General features: G+C 37.8%; 1 protein-coding gene across 2 annotated transcripts in view; it reads left to right on the top strand.

Moving 5' to 3' along the window:
• ARHGAP10 (Rho GTPase activating protein 10) overlaps nucleotides 1-24,125 on the top strand; it is a 336,361-nt gene that overhangs the window by 187,723 nt on the left and 124,513 nt on the right. Inside the window, exons 14-15 of one of the 2 annotated variants that reach the window (XM_060116129.1) lie at nucleotides 11,354-11,428; nucleotides 17,365-17,452. In XM_060116129.1, coding sequence (XP_059972112.1) covers nucleotides 11,354-11,428; nucleotides 17,365-17,452 — 163 coding nt within the window. The remainder of the gene's footprint in view (nucleotides 1-11,353; nucleotides 11,429-17,364; nucleotides 17,453-24,125) is intronic. The other variant, XM_060116137.1, reaches the window with a different exon arrangement.

The raw sequence follows: 24,125 nt of genomic DNA on the forward strand, positions 1-24,125 counted from the left end.
TGAGTAATATCATATGATATTTGCCTTTCTCTGTGTGACTTACTTCACTTAGTATAATAATCTTTAGGTCCATCCATGTTGCTGCAAATGGCATTATTTCATTCTTTTTTATGGCTGAGTAATATTCTATTGTATATATGTACCACTTCTTCTTCTTCTTTTTTTTTTTTTTTCACTTTTTTGGCCACACTGCATGGCATGTGGGATCCTTAGTTCCCCGACCAGGGATAGAACCTGTGCCCCCTGCATTGGGAGTTCAGAGTCTTAACCACTGGACTGCTAGGGAAGTCCCCGTACCACATCTTCTTTATCCATTCATCTGTTGATGGACATTTACATTGCTTCCATGTCTTGGCTATGTAAACAGTGGTGCAGTGAACAGTGGGGTGCATGTATCCTTTTGGATTATGGTTTTCTCTGGATATATGCCCAAGAATAGGATTGCTGGATCATTTGGTAGCTCCATTTTTAGTTTTTTAAGACACCTCTATAGTGTTTTCCATAGTGGCTGCACCAATTTACATTCCCACCAACAGTGCAGGAGGGTTCCCTTTTCTCCACACCCTCTCCAGCATTTATTGTTTGTAGACTTTTTGTTGATGGCCATTCTGACTGGTGTGAGGTGATATCTTATTGTAGTTTTGACTTGCATTTCTCGAATAATTAGTGACGTCGAGCATCTTTTCAGAAGACAAATGTTTAAGGAACAGAGGCGGTTTGAAACTGTAGACAATAGGAAAGGGAAGTGGGGAGGGAAGATTTGAGTATCACTCTCTGAAGTGGTCATCTCGATCTGGGATGAAGCCATTCTGAAGTTACACCTGCCCTCTTTCCAGACCAGCTCCATCATGGACCCCTGAGGGTGTACCATCAACCCAAGGAAGATGTGTCCCCTTTGCTGAGAATCTCCGCAACGCCCTGGAAAGTCTCTCAGTGGCAGACCTCATGTCAGTGTGGGACCTGCATCTGACAATGTTTAAAATTCAAATAAACAGCAGTTTACATTTTCCGAATATTTTGTGTACTCTAGTTCACCCAATCTCTACAAAACTCAGTAGGTAGTTGAGCAGATATATCTTCTTTATTAGGCTTAGGTGCATATATTAGGCTCAAGAGACAAGTTGAAAGTGGCAGAGCTGGGATTTGAATGCTGGTCTTCGATTCTTAGAATTACTCTGTGGCGATAGAAGTAAAATGAGATGAAGCGTTGGGTGACCGAGCAACTTTGTGGTGATAGGGATGCTGAATTCTGCCAGAAAGTCCAGAGGCTGTGAGATGCTTCCTTCCCCAAGCTTCACACTGTGAGGAAAGATGGAAGGGCACATTGAATGAGTCAGAGCTAGGTCTCTTAGACCTGGGACAGCTAGACATCCGACACCTGGGGAGAGTTTGGGACCCCGAGTGTTTCTAGTGAGAGAGGAAACTCCTTGTTATTTTGCAGCTTCCTCCTGCCCTTCTCTAGGCATCCTGCCTGCTGGCTTGGTGGTTGTACAAGGAATAACAGCAAGTCTAGGGGTTGTCTGGTCTGAAGCAAAAATGCTTTCCCTTGTGCTGGCTAGAAACTGGATATGAGGCCAGCCACACGGAGTACTGGGAATATACTATAGTCCATTTGGACCCTAATACAAAGGTAGCCCTTAATAAACCACACACTCTTTATATCTGAGACTTGGATTTGAGAGGACGAGACTTAGAGTCAGGCCTAGATGTGTCTGAAGAGTCCAGAAATTATCAGTACTTCCAAAGAAATTGGCTTGGACCTGGAATTGGATATTTGCCTTGTCCTTTTTTTTGGGTATTTCTCACTCCTGCTGGAATGGACATGCATGTGACGGCCAGCCGCGGGAGTGCCAAGCTGGCAGGTGTCTGAGCTCAGCCTTGGGTTGGTCTGGGTGTGAAAAGAACACGTGAATGAAATCATGAGACCCCTCCTCTAGGTGCCTGCTGCTAGGGAGGCTCTTGATCCTAGCCCAGAAATGGATTTTTATGAAAAGAGTAGGGGAAAGCCAACGTGAAAGTGGAAGCAAGACTTCACAGGAAAGGAAAATGCAGATCAGTTCCTGGCAGATAGTAGCCGTCTGTAATGCTTTTCTATCTGCCGCCCAAATAATTATCATCCAGGGGAGAAATTCCAAATGTTATTGGTGAACAGGAATTTTATACTTTCCATGAGTCATTCATATTAAATAAACTTTGACTGTCTTCCCAACATATGCTTTATTTTATGACAGTGGGCTGTAGACTACATGCCTTGGTTAGGGTGACTTTTATATGTATTTTGCGAAGGTGTTTTGATATTAATCTTGATTTTATGCTACAGTTAAAAAGATTTTCATGAGTGCTTGTTATGTAAGGCTCATGCAAATGCTTTATAAACATTATCTCCTTTAATTTTCACAACAAACCCATTCCATCATTAACCTCATGTTTCAGATAAAGAAGTTGAGACCGATTGAGTAACTTCCCAGTAACAACTGGGAGAGGGGAGAGCTGGAAGCTTCCAGAATCTCCTTAAGCTTAATTTGTAATAGTTTGTATCTTATAACCTTAACAAATTTCTATTTCCAGGATATGTTTTGGTTTTGTTGTTGTCTGTTGTTTTTTTTTTAAATGAGGGAACCAAGATCTAGAAAGGTTAAAATGTTACTCAGTATCATTTTGAGCTACTCCTCTTTGTAAAGCTATAGGTAACCTTCTAACTGTCCCAGTGCTTAGAAATGGTCTCTTACACTGCTTTTTGCAGGATTTAATACATTGTAAGTGTTAAAAATAATGCATTCTTCTTCTAAAGCGTTAGAATCCTGCAGTTTTATATAGAGAGCATCTTAAATTTATGATGTTGAATGGTAGGTCCCTTTGATGGAAGAGTGAATCATTCTTGGTTCTATGTGCTTATATTTAAAACTAATTTCATATAAACATGTGTTTTTGACAGAACCTTAAAACATTATGGATCACCCTGTATCTGGGAAGGGTATCTTTGTGTATGAACCTGTTTATTTTTATGTAACTCAGTGTAGTGGGTGGACTGGAAAGTGTTTACTATGCTTACACAGACATATGAGCATAGTGCTTATGAGGGTTAGTTATAAATGTAGGTAAGGAACGCATTACCAGGTTTTTGTAATTCACCTATGACCTGAAACAATATTCATGAGTCTCTTCATTGCTTTTCTTTGAATGGCTTTTATAGTATCTCTTTCTTTTTTTAAAAAATTGAAGTATAGTTGATTTACAATGTTGTGTTAGTTGCAGGTGTACAGCAAAGTGAGTCAGTTATATATATATGTATATATATCTTTTTCAGTTTCTTTTCCATTATAGGTTATTACAAGATATTAAATATAGTTCCCTGTGCTATACAGTAGGTCCTTGTTGATTATCTATTTTATATATTGTAGTGTGTATATGTTAATCTCAAACTCCTAATTTATCCTTTCTCCCCTCACTTTCTCATTCGGTAACCTAAAGTTTATTTTCCATGTTTCTGAGTCTATTTCTGTTTTGTAAATAAGTTAATTTGCATCATTTTTAAAGGTTCCACATATAAGCAATATCATATGATATTTGTCTTTCTCTGACTTCACTTAGTATGATAATCTCTAGGTCCATCCATGTTGCTGCAAATGGCATTATTTCATTCCTTTTTATGTCTGAGTAATATTCCATTGTGTGTGTATATGTGTGTATAACACATCTTCTTTGTCCAGTCATCTGTTGATGGACATTTAGGCTGCTTCCATGTCTTGGCTGTTGTAAATAGTGCTGCCGTGAACATTGGGATGCACGTATCTTTTCGAATTAGAGTTTTCTCCAATATATACCCAGGAGTGGGATTGCTGGATCATATGACAACTCTAGTTTTTTGAGAAACCTCCATACTGTTCTCCATAGTGGGTGCACCAATTTACATTCCCACCGATAGTGTTGGAGGGTTCCTTCTTCTCTACACCCTCTTCAGCATTTCTTATTTGTAGACTTGTGGATGATGGCCATTCTGACCGGTGTGAGGTGATGCCTCATTGTGTGTTGATTTGCATTTCTCTAATAATTAGCGATATAGCATAGCATTCTTAAGCCTTGTTGCTAGGTATTTCCTCACCAATTTTTCCTAATCATTTTACATATGATACTGTTTCCCTTTTATTTTCAAGAATCTTTCAAGATATATAAGATATAATTATCAAACATATTCAAAATTATTATACACACACATACATGCATGAATATTTGTATTTGTTCATTACATAGCCAACAGGGGAGTTTGTCTTTGCAGTGCCGGTGAGATGTGTAAACCTTTATTTGTACTAATGCATGTCCATGTTTGTATATGCACAGGTGCCTCATTAATAATGACACATTGCAGACTTTTGATGTGAATGTGAACATGAACATTAATGACCTTTCACCCCTGTTGTCAACATGCACAAATGCAAATAAACATTTCACTTCCTCTGCAAATATTGATCAAATATCTCAGTTCACACCAAGCACTTTGCTGGTTTCTAGATGAGAAGTGAATGAATGTTAGTTTATAGACCCCTGGAATCTGATCATTTATTCTGTAGAATCACACACCTGGAAAGTTTTTTGCAATCATCTTGTGCCTGTTACCATCAAAAGTGTTGATGTTCCAGTTTGAGCCTTTTTTTATACTGTTATATCTATTTTTTTTCTTTTTAAAACATTTTTAAAAAATTTCATATTGGAGTATAGTTGATTTACAATGTTGTATTATTTTTTGTAGTTATAAATAATCTTTTTTGTCTCTTCATTTTCTTTCCACATCTCTTTACTAACCAATCATCAACTTATCAATTACTGATTTAGTTTATTCAGTTTCTTTGTTAAATGTATACCATGTGCTCTCAGGCACAGAATCTGCTCCTGAAGCCAAAAATGTTCTTTCCTAAGCAAAAGACTTTCTGGCTGGGTTAGTCCCAAGTTGTTCTCTGTTTTCATTTTAATTCTCTTTTTAATTTTACCCTATGTGTTCACTTTATTCCACCTCAGTGCCTAAAATATAGTAAATCCTCAATACTTTTAATGAAATTAACAGGAAATTAAGTGTGATGTAATTTCTAGCCTGTTATCTTCTCACTTCTTTCCAACTTCTCCTTGCTTTTCTTTTATATTCTTCTTCTCCCTGTTTGCCTTTCCTGTGTGTGAGTTTTAATTACCTGTCTTCTCTATTCTGCTTCCTTAACTCCAAATGGCACTGTTTTCTTCTTACTCACCTCATTGACTTGTCAGTTGAGTCCCTCCAGCCTTTACCTCCACCTCTGTTGTTTAATGGAATTTATCAACCCTCTAAAACTTTTTTTTCCTTTTGCTTGTAATTTTTTTTTTATTGTCTCAAAGTATCTTCTTTTCTCTTTTGATTCTCCAGCCCACCTACAAGGACCTCTGGTTGCCCACTGGGGTTCCCGAGTTCCAGGCAGCTGTTTTCTGGAGCTGAATGGACCCTCTGGGTCTGGTAGCATCATTTGGGTTTGGAGAAGGAAACAGTGAGGTAGAGATGATGATGAAACCTGACTCATTCCTACTTCTCGCCCCTCTCCTCAAGGAAGATGTGGGCAGTGCTTAGTGACAGTACTGTGTGAGATTGGAGGAGGCAGGTGGTGGGAAGGAAGGCACGTTTGATTTCACCTTGGCCACTTTGCCCAGGGACAGCTGTCATCAGCTGCTTGTCAGTGAACTTGAGAGCACTTACCTTGCCTTTACTACCGATCAGAACCAATCTTATAAATTAAAGAAAAAAAAATCCTTGGGCCTATAAACACTTTGACCCGATTATAGATTTTTGTTAAAAGTTAGAAAGTATTGTGGTAATGATACCTGTCAGTAAGCTTTGATATGCCGAAAAAGTTTTAATACCTTGGATTAAAAAAAATATTTTATGGGAGTACAGTTGATTTATAATGCTGTGTTAGTTTCAGGTGTACAGCAAAGTGATTCAGTTATAAATTTAGCCACTCTTTTTTAGATTCTTTTCCCATATAGGCCATTACAGAGTATTGAGTAGAGCTCCCTGTGCTCTACAGTAGGTCCTTATTAGTTATCTATTTTATATGTGATAGTGTGTATATGTCAATCCCAATTTTCCAATTTATCCCCCTCCCCCCCACCTTACCCACTGTTAACCATAGTTTGTTTTCTACATCTGTAACTCTATTTCTGTTTTGTAGATAAGTTCATTTGTATCCTTTTTTTAGATTCCACATATAAGTGATATCATATGGTAGTTATCTTTCTCTGTTTGACTTACTTCACTCATTATGACAGTTATTAGGTCCATCCATGTTGCTGCAAATGGCATTATTTCATTCTTTTTTATGGCTGAGTAATATTCCATTGTACTTATTACTACATCTTTATCCATTTGTCTGTCAATGGACATTTAGGTTGCTTCCATGTCCTGGCTATTGTAAATAGTGCTTCATTGAACATTGGGGTGCATGTATCTTTTCAAATTATGGTTTTCTCTGGATATATGCCCAGGAGTGGGATTGCTGGATCATATGGTAGCTCTATTTTTAGTTTTTTAAGGAACCTCCATACTGTTCTCCATAATGGCTGTACCAGTTTATATTGCCACCAACAGTGTAAGAGGGTTCCCTCTTCTCCGCACCCTCTCCAGAATTTATTGTTTGTAGATTTTTTTGATGTTGGCCATTCAGATTGGTGTCAGGTGGTACCTCACTGTAGTTTTGATTTGCATTTTTCTAATAATTAGTGATGTTGAGCATCTTTTCATCTGTACGTCTTCTTTGGAGAAATGTTTATTTAGATCTGCCCATTTTTTGATTGGGTTGTTTGTTTTTCTGATATTCAGCTTCATGAGCTACTTGTATATTTTGGAGATTAATCCCTTGTCACTTGCTTCATTTGTGAATATTTTCTCCCATTCTGAGGGTTGTCTTTTCGTTTTGTTTATTAATACCTTGGATATTTAAGTTTTTAGTTCTTAAGTGTAATGTCTGGTTTGGGCCAAGTTCAATCTGTATCTGCAGTTCTAAAATAATTTCAAGTCAAATCAACCTAGCTATACCTATTCTATACTCAAGTATTCTATGCAAGGCACCATGAAAACTATTAAAAATAAACAAATGAAAAAAGCCCAAATCAAAGTTAACCTAATATCTTTCCAGGTAATATCGCTATGTATTTGGGGAGAAAAGGAAGAACACAGGTCCACAATTCTTTTTTTTCTTTAATAATTTATTTATTTTTATTTTTAATTTTTTGGCTTTGTCGGGTCTTGCTTATGTCATGCGGGCTCTCTTGTTGAGGCACGCAAGCTCAGTAGTTGTGGCGCATGAGCTTAGTTAGCTGTCGCACGGCATGTGGGATCTTAGTTCCCTGACCAGGGATCGAACCCACATCTCCTGCACTGGAAGGTGGATTCTTTACCACTGGACCACCAGGGAAGTCCCGGAGTCCACAATTCTTAATCTGAAAATTCTGAGGTGGACGTGTTTGAGCAAAGGCAATATGGGACATATACTATCCCATATTTAACGTCTTCAGATAGGTTTGGTGTGGAAACTATTTTTAACATAGTGACATATGAATATTCATGCTGAGTGGGGAAAAATACAGACCTAAATAACCGGATGTCAGGTCAGGCATTCAGATTTTTGACTTTGGCAACTGTGAATAGCAGAATGTGGGCTTGTTTTAAAATGTGATCAGGTGATAAAAGAAAATAATTATGAGTCACGTTCAGAAAAAGGGAATATCAGAGGGTGTGGAGAAAAAGGAACCCTCCTACATTGTTGGTGGGAATGTAAATTGGTACACCCACTATGGAGAACAGGATGGAGTTTCCTTAAAAAAACTAAAAATAGAGCTACCATATGATCCTGCAATCCCAGTCCCAGGCATATATCTGGAAAAGACAAAGACTCTGATTGAAAAAGATGCCTGCACCCCAAGGTTCATAGCAGCACTGTTTATAGTAACCAAGACATGGAAGCAATCTAAATGTCATCGACAGATGAATGGATAAAGAAGATGTGGTGTGTGTATATATATACACACATATATATACAATGGACTATTGCTCAGACATAAAAAAGAATGAAATAATGCCATTTACAGCAACATGGATTGACCTAGAGATTATCATACTAAATGAAGCAAGTCAGACGAAGACAAGTATCATACAATATCACTTATATGTGGAATCTAAAATATGATACAAATGAAGTTATTTACAAAAACAGAAACAGACCCATAGACATAGAAACAAACTTACGGTTACCAAAGGGGATAGTGGCGGTGGTGGGGGAGATACATTAGGAGTCTGGGATTAACAGATACACACTGCTGTATGTAAATTAGGTAAACAACAAGGACCTACTGTGGAGCATAGCGAACTATAGTCAATATCTTGTAATAACCTATAACGGAAAAGAATCTGAAAAAGAATATATATAGAGACACATATATACTCACACAGATACGTATAGCTGAATCACTTTGCCGTACAGTTGAAACTAACACAACATTGTAAATTAACTATACTTCAATAGAAAAAATGGTGAAAAAAGAATATATAAGTTCAAAACAGATAAAAATTTTAATAAAAGGGAATATCACTGTGGGTGGTGACAGAAAAGGTGGGATTTTCTTCTGATTTGAAGGTCTGGATGTGATTTCATCTTGCTCAGTGTCGACTCTTGGGCAACTAGAATCACACCCGCCATGTATTTATTTGATGAATAAGTATTTGGCAGATGAATTATTAATGAAGAGAAGGGGAAGAACTTCCCCATCAGAGGAGACTTGTGCCTGAGGAGGGGATGAATTTGATCGTCAGGGGTCTGCTCTGATTGAAGACGAATACTCTGTAATAAATGTGGGTAGGTGAGGTGGGACCCCTTATGGGGAGTTATGTGTCTGTGCCTTACATGCTTCTTCAGCTGAGGAATTGGATTGGATCTGATGACTTAATTTTTAAACGGGGATGGGAGAGACCTAAGGTAGTCAAAGTGGCTTGAAAAATAGAAAGTAGAAAAAATGATGGTGTTGAGAATGGATTATGGTTGTGTGTATGTCCCTGTAGGGATGCTCAACATGCAGGCATCAAATTTGAGGCCGTGCTGAAGAAGCAGAGATTAGCCCAAAGTGTGAAGAAAATGCAGAGATGGTGATCTGTTGCATTTGGAAAGTGACAGGAAGTCAAAGAAAATTTTCAAAATTCTATTACTTGGTGATGAGAAATGCTGATCCCTTTGGCTGAAAGGAGAAATTTGGAAGAGAAGTTGGAGACGATATATGAATCATATGGCTTGGCATATTGATTGGTTTATATTCTTCAAATCTATTTATATGATGTCTTTTGTATGTCGTGTGTGTGTTCATAGATGTAAAATTTGTCCCAAGTCCTTAGTCCAGGGCTGTTAAGGACAGTGTAACAAGAAACAGTAAATCCTACATGACTTGAGGGTATGTGGTCTAGGTGCCGTTTCCAAGCTGCTTTTATAGGAGGTTTATTTAAATTTCATGTTAAAAAAGGAAAAACTGTGTTGAGTAGCATTAGTTCCCCCTTGTACCTTTCATTATGCATTAGCAATTAACTCTCCTCTCAGGTTGATGAATTTGAACTTGATCTATTATCTGATAGTAATTACCAGCACAGAGTGATGATTATTGCTGAAGTAACATTCTTATTTCATTTCTCTTTGTATGTCAGGCACTTCTCATAGGGCACATTTGTTTGCAGAATATGACTTGCTCTTTTGGCTTCTGGCTTTGAGGCTACTATTTTAGGTTTTAAATAGAGTAGTATTGAAAAAAATCCTCTGGTATTTAAAATTCGCTGGACGTGGTCTTCTAGCCTGTAGGAGACAGAAGGAGTGGGCTCTGGCTGGTCTTTTCTCCTCCAGCAGGCTCAAGCTCTGATTTTTGTGTTTCTTGACAGTGTCTTTTTTTCTCAACTCCTGGCAGGGCGGACCTGCATTTTTCTCTGCTCTTGGAGTCAGTGTTTCCCATCATGAAGGTGCCTCTCTGCTACTTTGATTCTTGAGCCTTCTGAATAGTCTTCTGTAGGCTGAAGGGCCAGCCTTTGCTCTTGTGGTCCTTTGAGCTCTCTAGAGACAATCGAGAGAGAAGGTGTGTCTGTTTTGCTGGGGCTGCCATAATCAAGTACCACAGACTGGGTGGCTTAAGCAACAGAAGTTTATTTTCGCAGAGTTCTCAGGGCTAGAGATCCGAGGCAGGGTGTCAGCAGGGCTGGTTTCTTCTGAGGGCCCCTCTCCATGGCTTGTGGATGGCCGTCTTCTCCCTGTGTTTTCACACTGTCTTCCTTCTGTTTGCATCTGTGGCCGGATCTCTGCTTATAAGTATACCAGTCATATTGGATTAGGGCCCACCCTCATGACCTTGTTTTAACTTAACCCCTTCTTTTAAAGACCTTAGTTCCAGAAACAGTCACATTCTGAGGTACTGGGGGTTAGGACTTCAACATATGAATTTTGGGGGACACAATTCAGCAAATAACAGACAAATAGGACATTTCAGAAGCTTGAAACTGAGTAAGGAGAAAGAAATAAAAGGCAGCACAGTGAAACAGCCTCTGATCCTCATTTGGAGGCTTAGTGCTTCTCACTGGACAGTGCATGTAATGGCTCTTAAAAAAAACCCAAACAAAACAAGTTTTGCTTTACTTTTTTTTTTTTTTTTTTTTTTTTGCGGTACGCGGGCCTCTCACTGCTCTGGCCTCTCCCGTTGCGGAGCACAGGCTCCGGACGCACAGGCTCAGCAGCCATGGCTCATGGGCCCAGCCGCTCCGCGGCATGTGGGATCTTCCCAGACTGGGGCACGAACCCGTGTCCCCTGCATCGGCAGGCGGACTCTCAACCACTGCACCACCAGGGAAGCCCTGCTTTACTTTTGAGTGAGTGATTTCCATGGTCTTCAAGAATCATCCAAACAACGGTTTCTTCCTGTGTACTAATCAGCACCATATTATTTTTAAAAGGCTAAAACTTTGCAAGACAAATCTCAAGAATAAGTAAACATAAGAAACGTGAAAGGTGCCATGCATCTTTACAAATTGCATTGATATGTGCGAGTACTACTTAATCAACTTTTTTTCATAACCACTGGCTCCTTACATTTTGGCCACCTGGAACAGTGTTTTATGAGATCATCTTCCAACCGTAACTCATGAATACCAAGCTGCTAAGGCAAGTTGGTAAACACTCACTTTTGTCAAACATTGTTTTTATAGGCAACAGGAATGCTGCTAATGTGAGTTAGCAAGGACTGTGAGTGCCACTGTTTGTTGACAGCTTTTCAGATTTGACTGTCTCGTATTTGCTAACATTTCATCTCTTCCAAATAGGTATAAACGACCAAGGATTGTACAGAGTTGTGGGGGTGAGTTCAAAGGTCCAGAGACTTCTGAGTATGTTGATGGGTATGCCTCTTTTCTAATCATTTTCCATGCATTGTTTGTTTATGTCCGTTGTCTTTGCAACTCAGTGTTTCATATAATGTAACTTGGGAATCCATTCTTTTCTTCTGCTGTCTTGGAGTCCTTTTCTCCTGCGCAGAGACAGTTGGCTCAGAGAAGTCGGTTAGTGTTTGCTCAGGTCCCCCTTACTAAGGAATGGAGGAAGAAAAGAAGGCAGCTCATGGGTGAACGTCTTCTCCTGCTTGCTTCTCCCAGGGGAGTAGCAGCCAGGCCTCTGTGATTTGCGTGGCTTCCAAATTGCCCGTCCAAAGTCTTGACAGTACATTTGGTTGCACAAGACCACTGGGACTCGCTCATTTTTCTGGAGCTTCCACAACTGTCACTCAACAGCAAGGGTCTGATTCTCAGGGGTTCATTGGTATGCACAGTGGCTTGTTTGTAGTTTGCACCAGGCTGTTCTCCAGAACCATGCCTGCTCCATCTGTGCTGATAACACAGTGTTCTTTGGCATCGCAGACAAGAGGAAGCCAGAAAGTGAATTCATTTCATTACCCCAGACGTTATGTGAATGACAAAGCTCTTTTACATTACACTCTGCTGTCAGTTCGGTGCCACCTGTAAGAGGCCCTGCTCCTCCGCCCCCCATGACCCCAAAGCAGGCTGCCTCCTGCGGGGGTGAAGATAACTCATCAGGCTTGAGGACCTGTGTGTCAAACCGATCTGTCATTACGACCTTGCTAAATATTAATTTATTTGATATCTCACTTTAATTAATCAATATTAACAGTGCCCTCAGGTATTCTGTCAATGCATTTAAACCCGTCTGCATCTTAAGGCATTGTCGCAAAGACTTACTTTGAGCAAGCATACACCGAGCTGAATAAAATCAGCTGGGATGTTACGGATAGCGTTGCTTGTTTGGCTGCGTTTGAATTCAGGATTTAATAAGCAACAACTCTTTTCTTAACTTATTAACCACAGGAAAAATGCCTCGTCATGGCTTGGAGAACCTTATTAGAATACATTCGCTTTCATGAGTTGTTTTCATTTTCTGCCTCTCTGGTTTAACTTGGGTATGCAATTTTGGCAGTCAGATTTTCCTTTTTACCATTAGTGGGCTCCAGATTAAATAGACTCAGGTTGCCAGTGGTTCAGTAGCAGCTGGCAGAATTTAATGGGACGACAGCATCTGCTTTTAGTTAATTTTAAAATTAGAAACACTTCTCTCATTTCCAAGATGGTGTTATAGTGATTAGAACTGAAAGACTCTGTTGGTATCAGAAAGGGAGATTTGGCTGAAAGGCACACTTGGCAGTGAATTGGTTATAAGGACCCTAGCTTTATTTTATTATCTTCTCATTCATGTTCGAGGGCAGCTCAAACAAGCAGGTGTCCCTGTGGTCACCCTGAGGTGTTAAGCTGTCTCCAGATTTGTTCTTAAACTCATAAAAACCATATGATCATCAGCATCCCTGGACTCGGGTGGTACTTTCCTCTGCTCATGGGAAATGTCCCAGGACAGTTCTGAACTTGCAAGGTGCTTAAAATATCTAAACCCTCAAAAATTCATGACCTGGAAAACTGTTTTCACTTTCCGTGAGGCTCAGCGTAGAGAGGTCCAGGACACAAGAATGACACAACCTCATTTAAGCTGCTGGCAAAAAGAAATGCTGTGTTTTCAGTAATATCATTCTGCAATCAGAGGAAATTAGAAAATTGACACAAGGGAAAGATACTGACTTACTGTTTTCTTATAAAGTAATGCATTTAAGGGAACGGCACAGGATAAATTAATTTTACTTCATCTCTAAATAATTCCTAGTATGAATTTAAGATGGTCAATCACAAACTTCGGATTTTTATTAGCATTAATATCATTTTCTTGTTACTTTATGTTACCAACTCAAACTTCAGCTCTTAACGAAAGAGATTTATTCACTATTTCTTAATGAATTTAAGATTACCTTAAGATGTTTCTTTCCTTTCTTCCTGATTCAGCAAGTGTTCAAATTGAACTCATTTATACCTCTTCCAAAAAAAGAATTTGAGTTTCTGAATAGTTGTGTACACACTGTCCTGTAGATATTCATTTTCTACATTTCCCAACCTCTCTACATTGTTTCAAAGTTATATATGTTTAAGAGAAAAAAATTGGGTGAGTCTGCCAGATTTTTTATTTTGCTCTTTTGTACCAATCTGTTTTTTTCCCTCCAGTAGATAATTAATTCTGATAATTTTGTCCATTTGTGGTACTAGGAGTTATTTTTTAAAATTATTTATTTACTTCTAAAAACCATTTTTTTTATTTTGAAATAATCTCTAGCCTGCAGAAAAATTGCAAGTAAATAGTACAATAGACTCCCATAATACTCCTTCCCCAGATTTACCAACTTTTAACATTTTTAGGCAGTTATTTTTTTAAATTTCGATTCCTCCAGATAACGTTTATTTCAAATTTGAATTTTTTCAAAGTACTTTTTGTTTGGAATGCATTTTTCTTTGCAGAAATGAAAAGTAACCTACCTTTTTAACAATCTGAGATAAAGTTCCAAGTCGTTTTATATTTTTTGACAGGAACTTCTGTTTACTTTGGTTCTCTTTAGTGCTTGAGAGCTAATCATTTACTTTGCTATTATTTTTCCTTTATTGCCATTTTTACCTAAAATATTTTTGTATTTAAAATATTTTCAGCATTCTTTAAATACTCCTGTGTAAAAGTTTGTGGTGATTTCTAAAAGAAGGATGCATGCTTAATATCTTGCATGTTTTCTTCACTTGTGTCTCTATTGGGTGTGTTTTCACGACCTTCACGTTTAAAATTACAATAGAGAAAAATATGTCTCCCTGTTCTTCTCCTCCTTCCCCTTCCTAGTCTTCTCCTTCCCCTCCTCCATTCCTTTTTCTCCCTCCCCCTTCCTCTGCTGCCCCTTTCTTCTCTCCTCTCCGCCACACATGAAGAACTAATGGCAGCTGACCACCATTTGTACTCCTGCAGGTCAGGTAGAGGAGTGGGCAGCTGCCGTCCTCCCCTGGTGATGAGAGTTGTTTGCCTTCTTGGTCATCTTCCATCCCGGGGGCAGAAAGTGGCGGTCTGCTGGATTTTCCAGCAGCCTCCTAGCTTTCCCTTGGACCAAGTTTCTTAAGGTTCGACAAGAACATGCCTCAGTGAGCAATTCCATTCCTTCCCTTTACAGGTGTTTTTCTTTTCTTTCTTTCTTTCTTTTTTTTTTTTTTTTTTTTTTTTTTGCTCTAACAGAGGGCACACATAGTCTGGTAGAAGTTTTTTTTTTTTTTTAGAAACTTGAAGCAGTGGGGGAAGGCAGGGAGAAATAGCAGATGAGGTGTCTTTGGGTGAGTCACAGTTTTTTAGTAAGTGGGGTGAAAATGTAACAGATGAATTATCGCGATTGGTAGGTTGGAACTCAGCTGAGTTAGAATTGTCCTGTGTTCTTTTTTCTTCTGCTTCTTTGGAATGAAAGCATCAGAGCAGGGAAGGGAAGGTGCTGGGAAAATGTGGTGGTAGCTTGTGTGCGCTGGTGAATTTTCTGTTTGTTTCTAACTTTAATTTGTAAAAACAGCTGGATGATTTTATTTATTTTAAGACAGAGAACCATAGAAAACCAGAAATAAGACTAATTTAGGGGAGTTTTACTATAAACATATTACCATGTTTACTTTGTTTGTAGGACTTTTCACAAAGAGTGAGGGAAAAAGGAAACTAATGTAGCTGAAAAAGATTCTGATTTTGGATTATAAAGAATATTCTCCAAACTCATTAAATCACTGGGCGTCTTCAAGTACTTTAGACTGGGACCCAAGTCAGTGTCGAGTAGGGTGCCAGCACTTTGAGCTGGGCTGAAAGTTTCCTGTTTCAAAAAAATGACCACTGGTTATAGAATTATGAAGCATTTACCCAAATAAAAAGTCAACTATTTGTATCTCTGTTCATTAGTTTAGGTTTTAAACTAATCCACAAGGTGTAGTGTTCCTTGGCCAGAAAGGAAACAGAATTTCTACCTTATTTATAGTAGAACATATATTCTGATTGAACACTCTAAATGCATTTTTAAGTTTGAATCCCAAATAAGTTATTAACAAATTTACCTAGTCCCAGTGCATCCACAGATTGTTAAGAGCTGCTAGGGATGATTGAGTTATTTGAAAACAGTGAAAATTTAATAGAGGATTAATACCATAGACATTATGTAGTCATTGGCTTCTCGTGTGACAGCTCCTTTTTATTCCATGAATTCAAAGGATGGCTTATTTTTTCATAGAAAGACTATGGTTCTCAAAATATAGAATGATCATTTGGTCAAAAGCTGAAAATAAAATATTTCCTTTAGAAGCCTCCTGGATTTTAAAATGGTGATTTGCTGGTAGCAAGTTGATTGAAAATGTTATCTGACTTGTATGAGATTTAAATAATTGACTTAATGAGAGAGAGAATATTCAGTTACTGCAGTAATTGGTTGGCAAAGCCTTTAGAACAGAATTATTTAGTCCTAGTTATAAAGGATTGCACCTTTAATCAGGGTGCTTAATTTGATTTCTTGAATGTATCTGTGGCTTGTCTGACAAACTCAGTAACAAATGAGTTCTGAATTGTAGGAACCGATCAAAATGTAATCAGTGTCAATTGCCATTGTTGTAGTTTATTGCATATTGCTGTCAGTTGCTGTAATCAAGAGCTGTTGAAGTGCTTTGAAAAGTTTCCAGACTTTTGAGTAATCGACTTCATGTGTCTGATGTTATGGCTGTGAAATAACCATCACTTCCTGTTTTACTTTATTTTCAAAAAGTTTGAGAAATAACATTGCATTGTCACCCATCCTTTCCCATGCGGAAGCCTCAAACTTTTTAAGTGGCACGCATGACTTAACGTGGTGGTCCCATTTGGACAGGATTTTCTTTTTGAACTTTAGTTTGAAAAGGGTATACTAACAAGAAGTTTCCTTCCGTATATAGACATATACAGTGTAAGGGAGGAAAAAATACTGAAACGAGTAGTTTTTTTGGGGGGTCTTAGTTGAAACATCATTCTGGAGTGAGGGAGGAATAAGTGTTTTCCATAAATCTCTTATTTTCTCCTTTGTGTGGTTGGAGCGTAGAAACTCACTCCAGTTTCTGTTGATTGTTTGATGTCTTTCATCATAAGCCATTTACTGCTCCCTCCCATCGGTAGGTACCACTAGATATTTGAAAGGGCATTTGTAAGAAATGCATCATTAATGTACTTCTAGGACAAAGAAAACTAATTTAGAATGAATGTCAGAAGTGTTATATAGAGGCTTCTAGTAAATATTTCTTGGATGAATGTATAGATTGTAATGTTAATGTGAAAGATTACCCATGAAAGACTTTTTAAGTTTATGTGTCATTTCTGTTTTGGTTGATCATGTATTAGTCTTCAGAAACATAATATGATGAGTATAAACCTTAGAAGTGTGGGACCAGACTTACCATCCTTTTCCCCCACTGACTTCTTGTTCTTCTAATAGGAATTTTGCCATTAAGAGTACTGCCTGTTTCCCCTGTCATAGCAGTGTGATAGCAATCATGCCACCTGAAACAAGTTCAAATATATAGACACTACAAAATGCCACATGCTGTAAGCCATGGCTACTGAGTAGTACCTTATAATAATAGTAGTAGTAGTAATAATAATAGCTGTACCTGCTTTGCAGTTGTGAATATTTAAATGCTCTGTCCAGTTCTCCCCTACTCCCAGCCCAACCCTTATCCTTTTACTTCGATCTTCACTACAGATTTTCTGAAGTGCTAGAAATGTCTGATAAAAGAATATGGCTTATAATATGATAAGAAATTATATGTAATGTTTTTATACCACAGAATTCAATATTTGTGGTTTGGCTGTTTAAAAATGAGCCATTTGGTCAAGGTTTGAATTATTTTTTTCTTCCTTGCTTGCTCACCAGATGTGAAAACCTGCAATGAGGTGGACCTGGAGAATTCTATAGATTGGGAAGTGAAGACAATAACGAGTGCCCTGAAACAGTATTTGAGGTGAGCTCTTCTCGGTAGTGGGGCGGGGGAAGAGCGGACTGTTTGGATGTTTAACACACAGCAAATGCAGACTCCGAACATGCATCTCAGAAGTCAAAGCTTATGAGAAAGGAGAACGTTTATGAGGTACCTAATGATGTCCCAGGAAGTGTGGGACATATTCAGTGAACATCAGTTGATAGATAAATTGCAACAGAACAGAACTCGAATAGACTTGGGTTTTGAAATAGAGTCTCTTGTGGATGTGAGTTTTTGGAATTAAATGTTCTGAAACAGTAAGGAAAAAGGCTGTTTATTACATTCATTGAATCTTTTCTTTATGTTGTGGGCTAAAATGAAGATGTTTTAGTTTAAGTGTAAACCATGTGAACTTAAAGGCTTATAATGATGACATACAGATACAGAGTGATTTGAAAAGAAGTTTACTTGATGAGGTTTTTTTTTTTTTTAAGATCAACTTTGAGTTACATTTACTATAGGAAGTATCTAGGATGAGAGTTTGAAAAGCTTCATTTCTTTGAGCATTCACCTTTCTTGAGAAAAGAAAGGAAATGAATGATCACAAGGCTTGAGGTTAGATGAAGGACAAGTGCACTGAGTAAAGGAATGGAAAACAGTCACGACTGTAATTCTTAGGCTGTGGGTCCGCTGGGGACTTTGCTTTTTGTCTGGCAGACAAATGGCACTGCTCCCCCATCAACAGTTCTTTTTAACCTACACACAGGATTGATTTTCAGGTAAATATTATTTGGGTTCCAACAAACACATTAGAATCAACTTATATTACATATTTTGTGTTTTAAAAAATTTGTATATTTAAAAAATTTTAAATTTATACAAGCGGAGAGATGAGTATAGTGACTCCTCATGGCCCCATTATCCTGCTCTTCGGTTTTCAACATTCAACACTTCTTGTTTCATTAGTCTCTCTACTGCCACTTTTTGGAATAATACTTTAAAGATTTTCTTAAACGTATTGCTGCACTCATAAATGCTTGAGCGGGTATCTCAAAAAAGGTAAGGACTTACAAAAAAGGACGTTATAGAAAAGACAAAAAAAATATAATTATCATATCTAACAAAATGCGTATGATGCGGTACTCAATCTGTGTTCTATTTTTACAGATTTTTTTCAAAAACGTATTTTAATGTTTGTGTTAATTCCTTCAGGATTTCAACAGTGTCAGTGCATTTCATCTGGTTGATATGTTTTAAGTCGTTTTTCATTTGTGCAGTCCCCTCCCTCTACCCCGCCCCCCGGCATTTAATTTGTTGATGAACCTGAGTCATTTTTTAAAGTAGAATTTTCCACATTTTAGATATGGCTGGTGATATCCTCAGGTTTCTCTGTTATCTGTCATGTTTCCTATGAGCAAATAGTTAAATCTATAGGCTTCGTTAGATTCAGATTTTGTTTATTTATTGCAAGAATATATCATAGCAGTGCTATATTCTTCCTCTTGTGTTATTACATCAGGAGGCCTGTGTTGTCCAGTTGGCCCACTTTTTAATGAAATTAACATTTATCAGTGGGTTCAGGTGTGTGTTACCTATTTTCAAGTATTTTATTTAAAGAAGATATATTTTTTATTTTTATTATTATTATTTTTTTATATCTTTATTGGAGTATAATTGCTTTACAATGGTGTGTTACTTTCTGCTTTATAATAAAGTGAATCAGTTATACATATACACATGTTCCCATATCTCTTCCCTCTTGCATCTCCCTCCCTCCCACCCTCCCTATCGCAACCCTCTAGGTGGTCACAAAGCACCGAGCTGATCTCCCTGTGCTATGCACCTGCTTCCCACTAGCTATCTATTTTATGTTTGGTAGTGTGTATATGTCCATGCCACTCTCTCACTTTGTCACAGCTTACCCTTCCCCCTCCCCATATCCTCAAGTCCATGCTATAGTACGTCTGTGTCTTTATTCCCGTCTTACCCCTAGGTTCGTCATGACATTTTTTTTTCCTGGATTCCATATATATGTGTTAGCATACGGTATTTGTCTCTCTCTTTCTGACTTACTTCACTCTGTATGACAGACTCTAGGTCCATCCACCTCACTACAAATAACTCAATTTCGTTTCTTTTTATGGCTGAGTAATATTCCATTGTATATATGTGCCACATCTTTATCCATTCATCTGTCAATGGACAGTTAGGTTGCTTCCATGTCCTGGCTATTGTAAATAGAGCTGCAATTGAAGACAGTGGTACATGACTCTTTTTGAATTATGGTTTTCTCAGGGTATATGCCCAGTAGTGGGATTGCTGTGTCATATGGTAGTTCTATTTGTAGTTTTTTAAGGACCCTCCATACTGTTCTCCATAGTGGCTGTACCAATTCATATTCCCACCAGCAGTGCAAGAGGGTTCCCTTTTCTCCACACCCTCTCCAGCATTTATTGTTTCTAGATTTTTTTTTTTTTTTTTTTTTTTTTTTTGTGGTACGCGGGCCTCTCACTGCTGTGGCCTCTCCCGTTGTGGAGCACAGGCTCTGGACGTGCAGGCTCAGTGGCCATGGCTTACGGGCCCAGCCACTCCGCGGCATGTGGGATCTTCCCAGACCGGGGCACGAACCTGTGTCCCCTGCATCGGCAGGCGGACTCTCAACCACTGCGCCACCAGGGAAGCCCTGTTTCTAGATTTTTTGATGATGGCCATTCTGACCAGTGTGAGATGTTATCTCATTGTAGTTTTGATTTGCATTTCTCTAATGATAAATGATGTTGAGAATTCTTTCATGTGTTTGTTGGCAGTCTGTATATCTTCTTTGGAGAAATGTCTATTTAGGTCTTCTGCCCATTTTTGGATTGGGTTGTTTGTTTTTTTTTGATATTGAGCTGAATGAGCTGCTTGTAAATTTTGGAGATTAATCCTTTGTCAGTTGCTTCATTTGCAAATATTTTCTCCCATTCTGAGGGTTGTCTTTCAGTCTTGTCTATGGTTTCCTTTGTGGTGCAAAAGCTTTGAAGTTTCATTAGGTCCCATTTGTTTATTTTTGTTTTTATTTCCATTTCTCTAGGAGGTGGGTCAAAAAGGATCTTGCTGTGATTTATGTCATAGAGTGTTCTGCCTATGTTTTCCTCTAAGAGTTTGATAGTGTCTGGCCTTACATTTAAATCTTTAATCCATTTTGAGCTTATTTTTGTGTATGGTGTTAGGGAGTGTTCTAATCTCATACTTTTACATGTACCTGTCAGATTCTCCCAGCACCAGTTATTTAAGAGGCTTATTGAAGAGGCTGTCCTTTCTCCACTGTACATTCCTGCATCCTTTATCAAAGATAAGGTGACCATATGTGCGTGGGTTTATCTCTGGGCTTTCTATCCTGATCCACTGATCTATATTTCTGTTTTTGTGCCAGTACCATACTTCCTTGCTTACTGTAGCTTTGCAATATAGTCTGAAGTCAGGGAGCCTGATTCCTCCAGCTCCGTTTTTCGTTCTCCAGATTGCTTTGGCTATTCGGGGTCTTTTGTGTTTCCATACAAATTGTGAAATTTTTTGTTCTAGTTCTGTGAGAAATGCTGGTGGTAGTTTGATAGGGATTGCATTGAATCTGTAGATTGCTTTGGGTAATAGAGTCATTTTCATAGTGTTGATTCTTCCAATCCAAGAACATGGTATATCTCTCCATCTATTTGTTTCATCTTTAATTTCTTTCATCAGTGTCTTATAATTTTCTACATACAGGTCTTTTGTCTCCTTAGGTAGGTTTATTCCTAGATATTTTATTCTTTTTGTTGCAGTGGTATATGGGAGTGTTTTCTTAATTTCACTTTCAGATTTTTCATCATTAGTGTATAAGAATGCCAGAGATTTCTGTGCATTAATTTTGTATACTGCTACTTGACCAAATTCATTGATTAGCTCTAGTAGTTTTCTGGTAGCATCTTTAGAATTCTCTATGTATAGTATCATGTCATCTGCAAACAGTGACAGCTTTACTTCTTCTTTTCCGATTTGGATTCCTTTTATTTCCTTTTCTTCTCTGATTGCTGTGGCTAAAACTTCCAAAACTATGTTGAATAAGAGTGGTGAGAGTGGGCAACCTTGTCTTGTTCCTGATCTTAGTGGAAATGGTTTCAGTTTTTCACCATTGAGGACAGTGTTGGCTGTGGGTTTGTCATATATGGCCTTTATTATGTTGAGGAAAGTTCCCTATCTGCCTACTTTCTGCAAGGTTTTTATCATAAATGGGTGTTGAATTTTGTCAAAAGCTTTCTCTGCATCTATTGAGATGATCATATGGTTTTTTATCCTTAAATTTGTTAATATGGTGTATAATGTTGATTTATTTGCATATATTGAGGAATCCTTGCATTCCTAGGATGAACCCCACGTGATCATGGTGTGTGATCCTTTTAATGTGCTGTTGGATTCTGTTTGCTAGTATTTTGTTGAGGATTTTTGCATCTATGTTCATCAGTGATATTGGCCTGTAGTTTTCTTTCTTTTTGACATCTTTGTCTGGTTTTGGTATCAGGGTGTTGGTGGCTTTGTAGAATGCATTTGGGAGTGCTCCTCCCTCTGCTATATTTTGGAAGAGTTTGAGAAGGATAGGTGTTAGTTCTTATCTAAATGTTTGATAGAATTCGCCTGTGAAGCCATCTGGTCCTGGACTTTTGTTTGTTGGAAGATTTTTAATCACAGTTTCAATTTCAGTGCTTTGTGATTGGTCTGTTCATATTTTCTATTTCTTCCTGGTTCAGTCTCGGCAGGTTGTGCATTTGTAAGAATTTGTTCATTTCTTCCAGGTTGTCCATTTTATTGGCATAGAGTTGCTTGTAGTAATCTCTCATGATCCTTTGTATTTCTGCAGTGTCAGTTGTTCTCCTTTTTCATTTCTAATTCTATTGATTTGAGTCTTCTCCCTTTTTTTCTTGATGAGTCTGCCTAATGGTTTATCAAATTTTTTTTTAACTTCTCAAAGAACCAACTTTTAGTTTTACTGATCTTTGCTATTGTTTCCTTCATTTCTTTTTCATTTATTTGTGATCTTATCTTTATGATTTCTTTCCTTCTGCTAACCTTGGGTTTTTTTTGTTCTTTTTTCTCTAATAGCTTTAGGTGCAAGGTTATGTTGTTTATTTGAGATGTTTCCTATTTCTTAAGGTAGGATTGTATTGCTATAAACTTCTCTCTTATAACTGCTTTTGCTGAATGCCATAGGTTTTGGGTCATCGTGTCTCCATTGTCATTTGTTTCTAGGTATTTTTTGATTTCTTCAGTGACCACTTCATTATTAAGTAGTGTATTGTTTACCCTCCATGTTTTTGTATTTTTTACAGACCTTTTCCTGTAATTGATATCTAGTCTCATAGCATTGTGGTCAGAAAAGATAGTTGATATGATTTCAATTTTCTTAAATTTACCAAGCCTTGATTTGTGACCCAAGATATGATCTATCCTGAAGAATGTTCTATGAGCACTTGAGAAAAATGTGTATTCTGTTGTTTTTGGATGGAATGTCCTATAAATATCAATTAAGTCCATCTTGTTTAATGTATCATTTAAAGCTTGTGTTTCCTTATTTATTTGCATTTTGGATGATCTGTCCAATGGTGAAAGTTGGGTGTTAAAGTCCCCTACTATGATTGTTTTACTGTCAATTTCCCCTTTTATGGCTGTTAGTATTTGCCTTATGTATTGAGGTGCTCCTATGTTGGATGCATATATATTTACAATTGTTATATATTCTTCTTGGATTGATCCCTTGATCATTATGTAATGTCCTCTTTGTCTCTTGTAATAGTCTTTATTTTAAAGTCTGTTTTGTCTGATATTTGAATTGCTACCTCAGCTTTCTTTTCATTTCCATTTGCATGGAATATCTTTTTCCATCCCCTCACTTTCAGTCTGTTATGTGTCCCTAGGTCTGAAGTGGGTCTCTTGTAGACAGCATATATATGGGTCTTGTTTTTGTATCCCTTCAGTCAGTCTGTGTCTTTTGGTGGGAGCATTTAATCCATTTACATTTAAGGTAATTATCAATATGTATGTTCCTATTCCCATTTTCTTAATTGTTTTGGGTTTGTTATTGTAGGTCTTTTCCTTCTGTTGTGTTTCTTGCCTAGAGAAGTTCCTTTAGCATTTGTTGTAAAGCTGGTTTGGTGGTGCTGAACTCTCTCAGCTTTTGCTTGTCTGTAAAGATTTTAATTTTTCCATCAAATCTGAATGAGATCTTTGCTGGGTAGAGTAATCTTGGTTGTAGGTTTTTCTCCTTCATCACTTTAAATATGTCCTGCCACTCCCTTTTGGCTTGGAGAGTTTCTGCTGAAAAATCAGCTGTTAACCTTATGCGGATTCCCTTGTGTGTTATTTTTTGTTTTTCCTTGCTGTTTTTAATATGTTTTCTTTGTATTTAATTTTTGACAGTTTGATTAATATGTGTCTTGGTGTGTTTCTCTTCCGATTTATCCTTTGTGGGACTCTCTGTGCTTCCTGGACTTGATTAACTGTTTCCTTTCCCATATACTTTTCAACTATAATCTCTTCAAATATTTTCTCAGTCCCTTTCTTCTTCTCTTCTTCTTATGGGGCCCCTATAATTCGAAGATTGGTGCGTTTAATGTTGTCACAGAGGTCTCTGAGACTGTCCTCTGTTCTTTTCATTCTTTTTTCTTTATTCTGCTCTGCGGTAGTTATTTCCACTATTTTATCT

The sequence above is a fragment of the Mesoplodon densirostris genome, chromosome 1 (assembly GCF_025265405.1).
Source record: "Mesoplodon densirostris isolate mMesDen1 chromosome 1, mMesDen1 primary haplotype, whole genome shotgun sequence".
Lineage (NCBI taxonomy): Eukaryota > Metazoa > Chordata > Mammalia > Artiodactyla > Ziphiidae > Mesoplodon > Mesoplodon densirostris.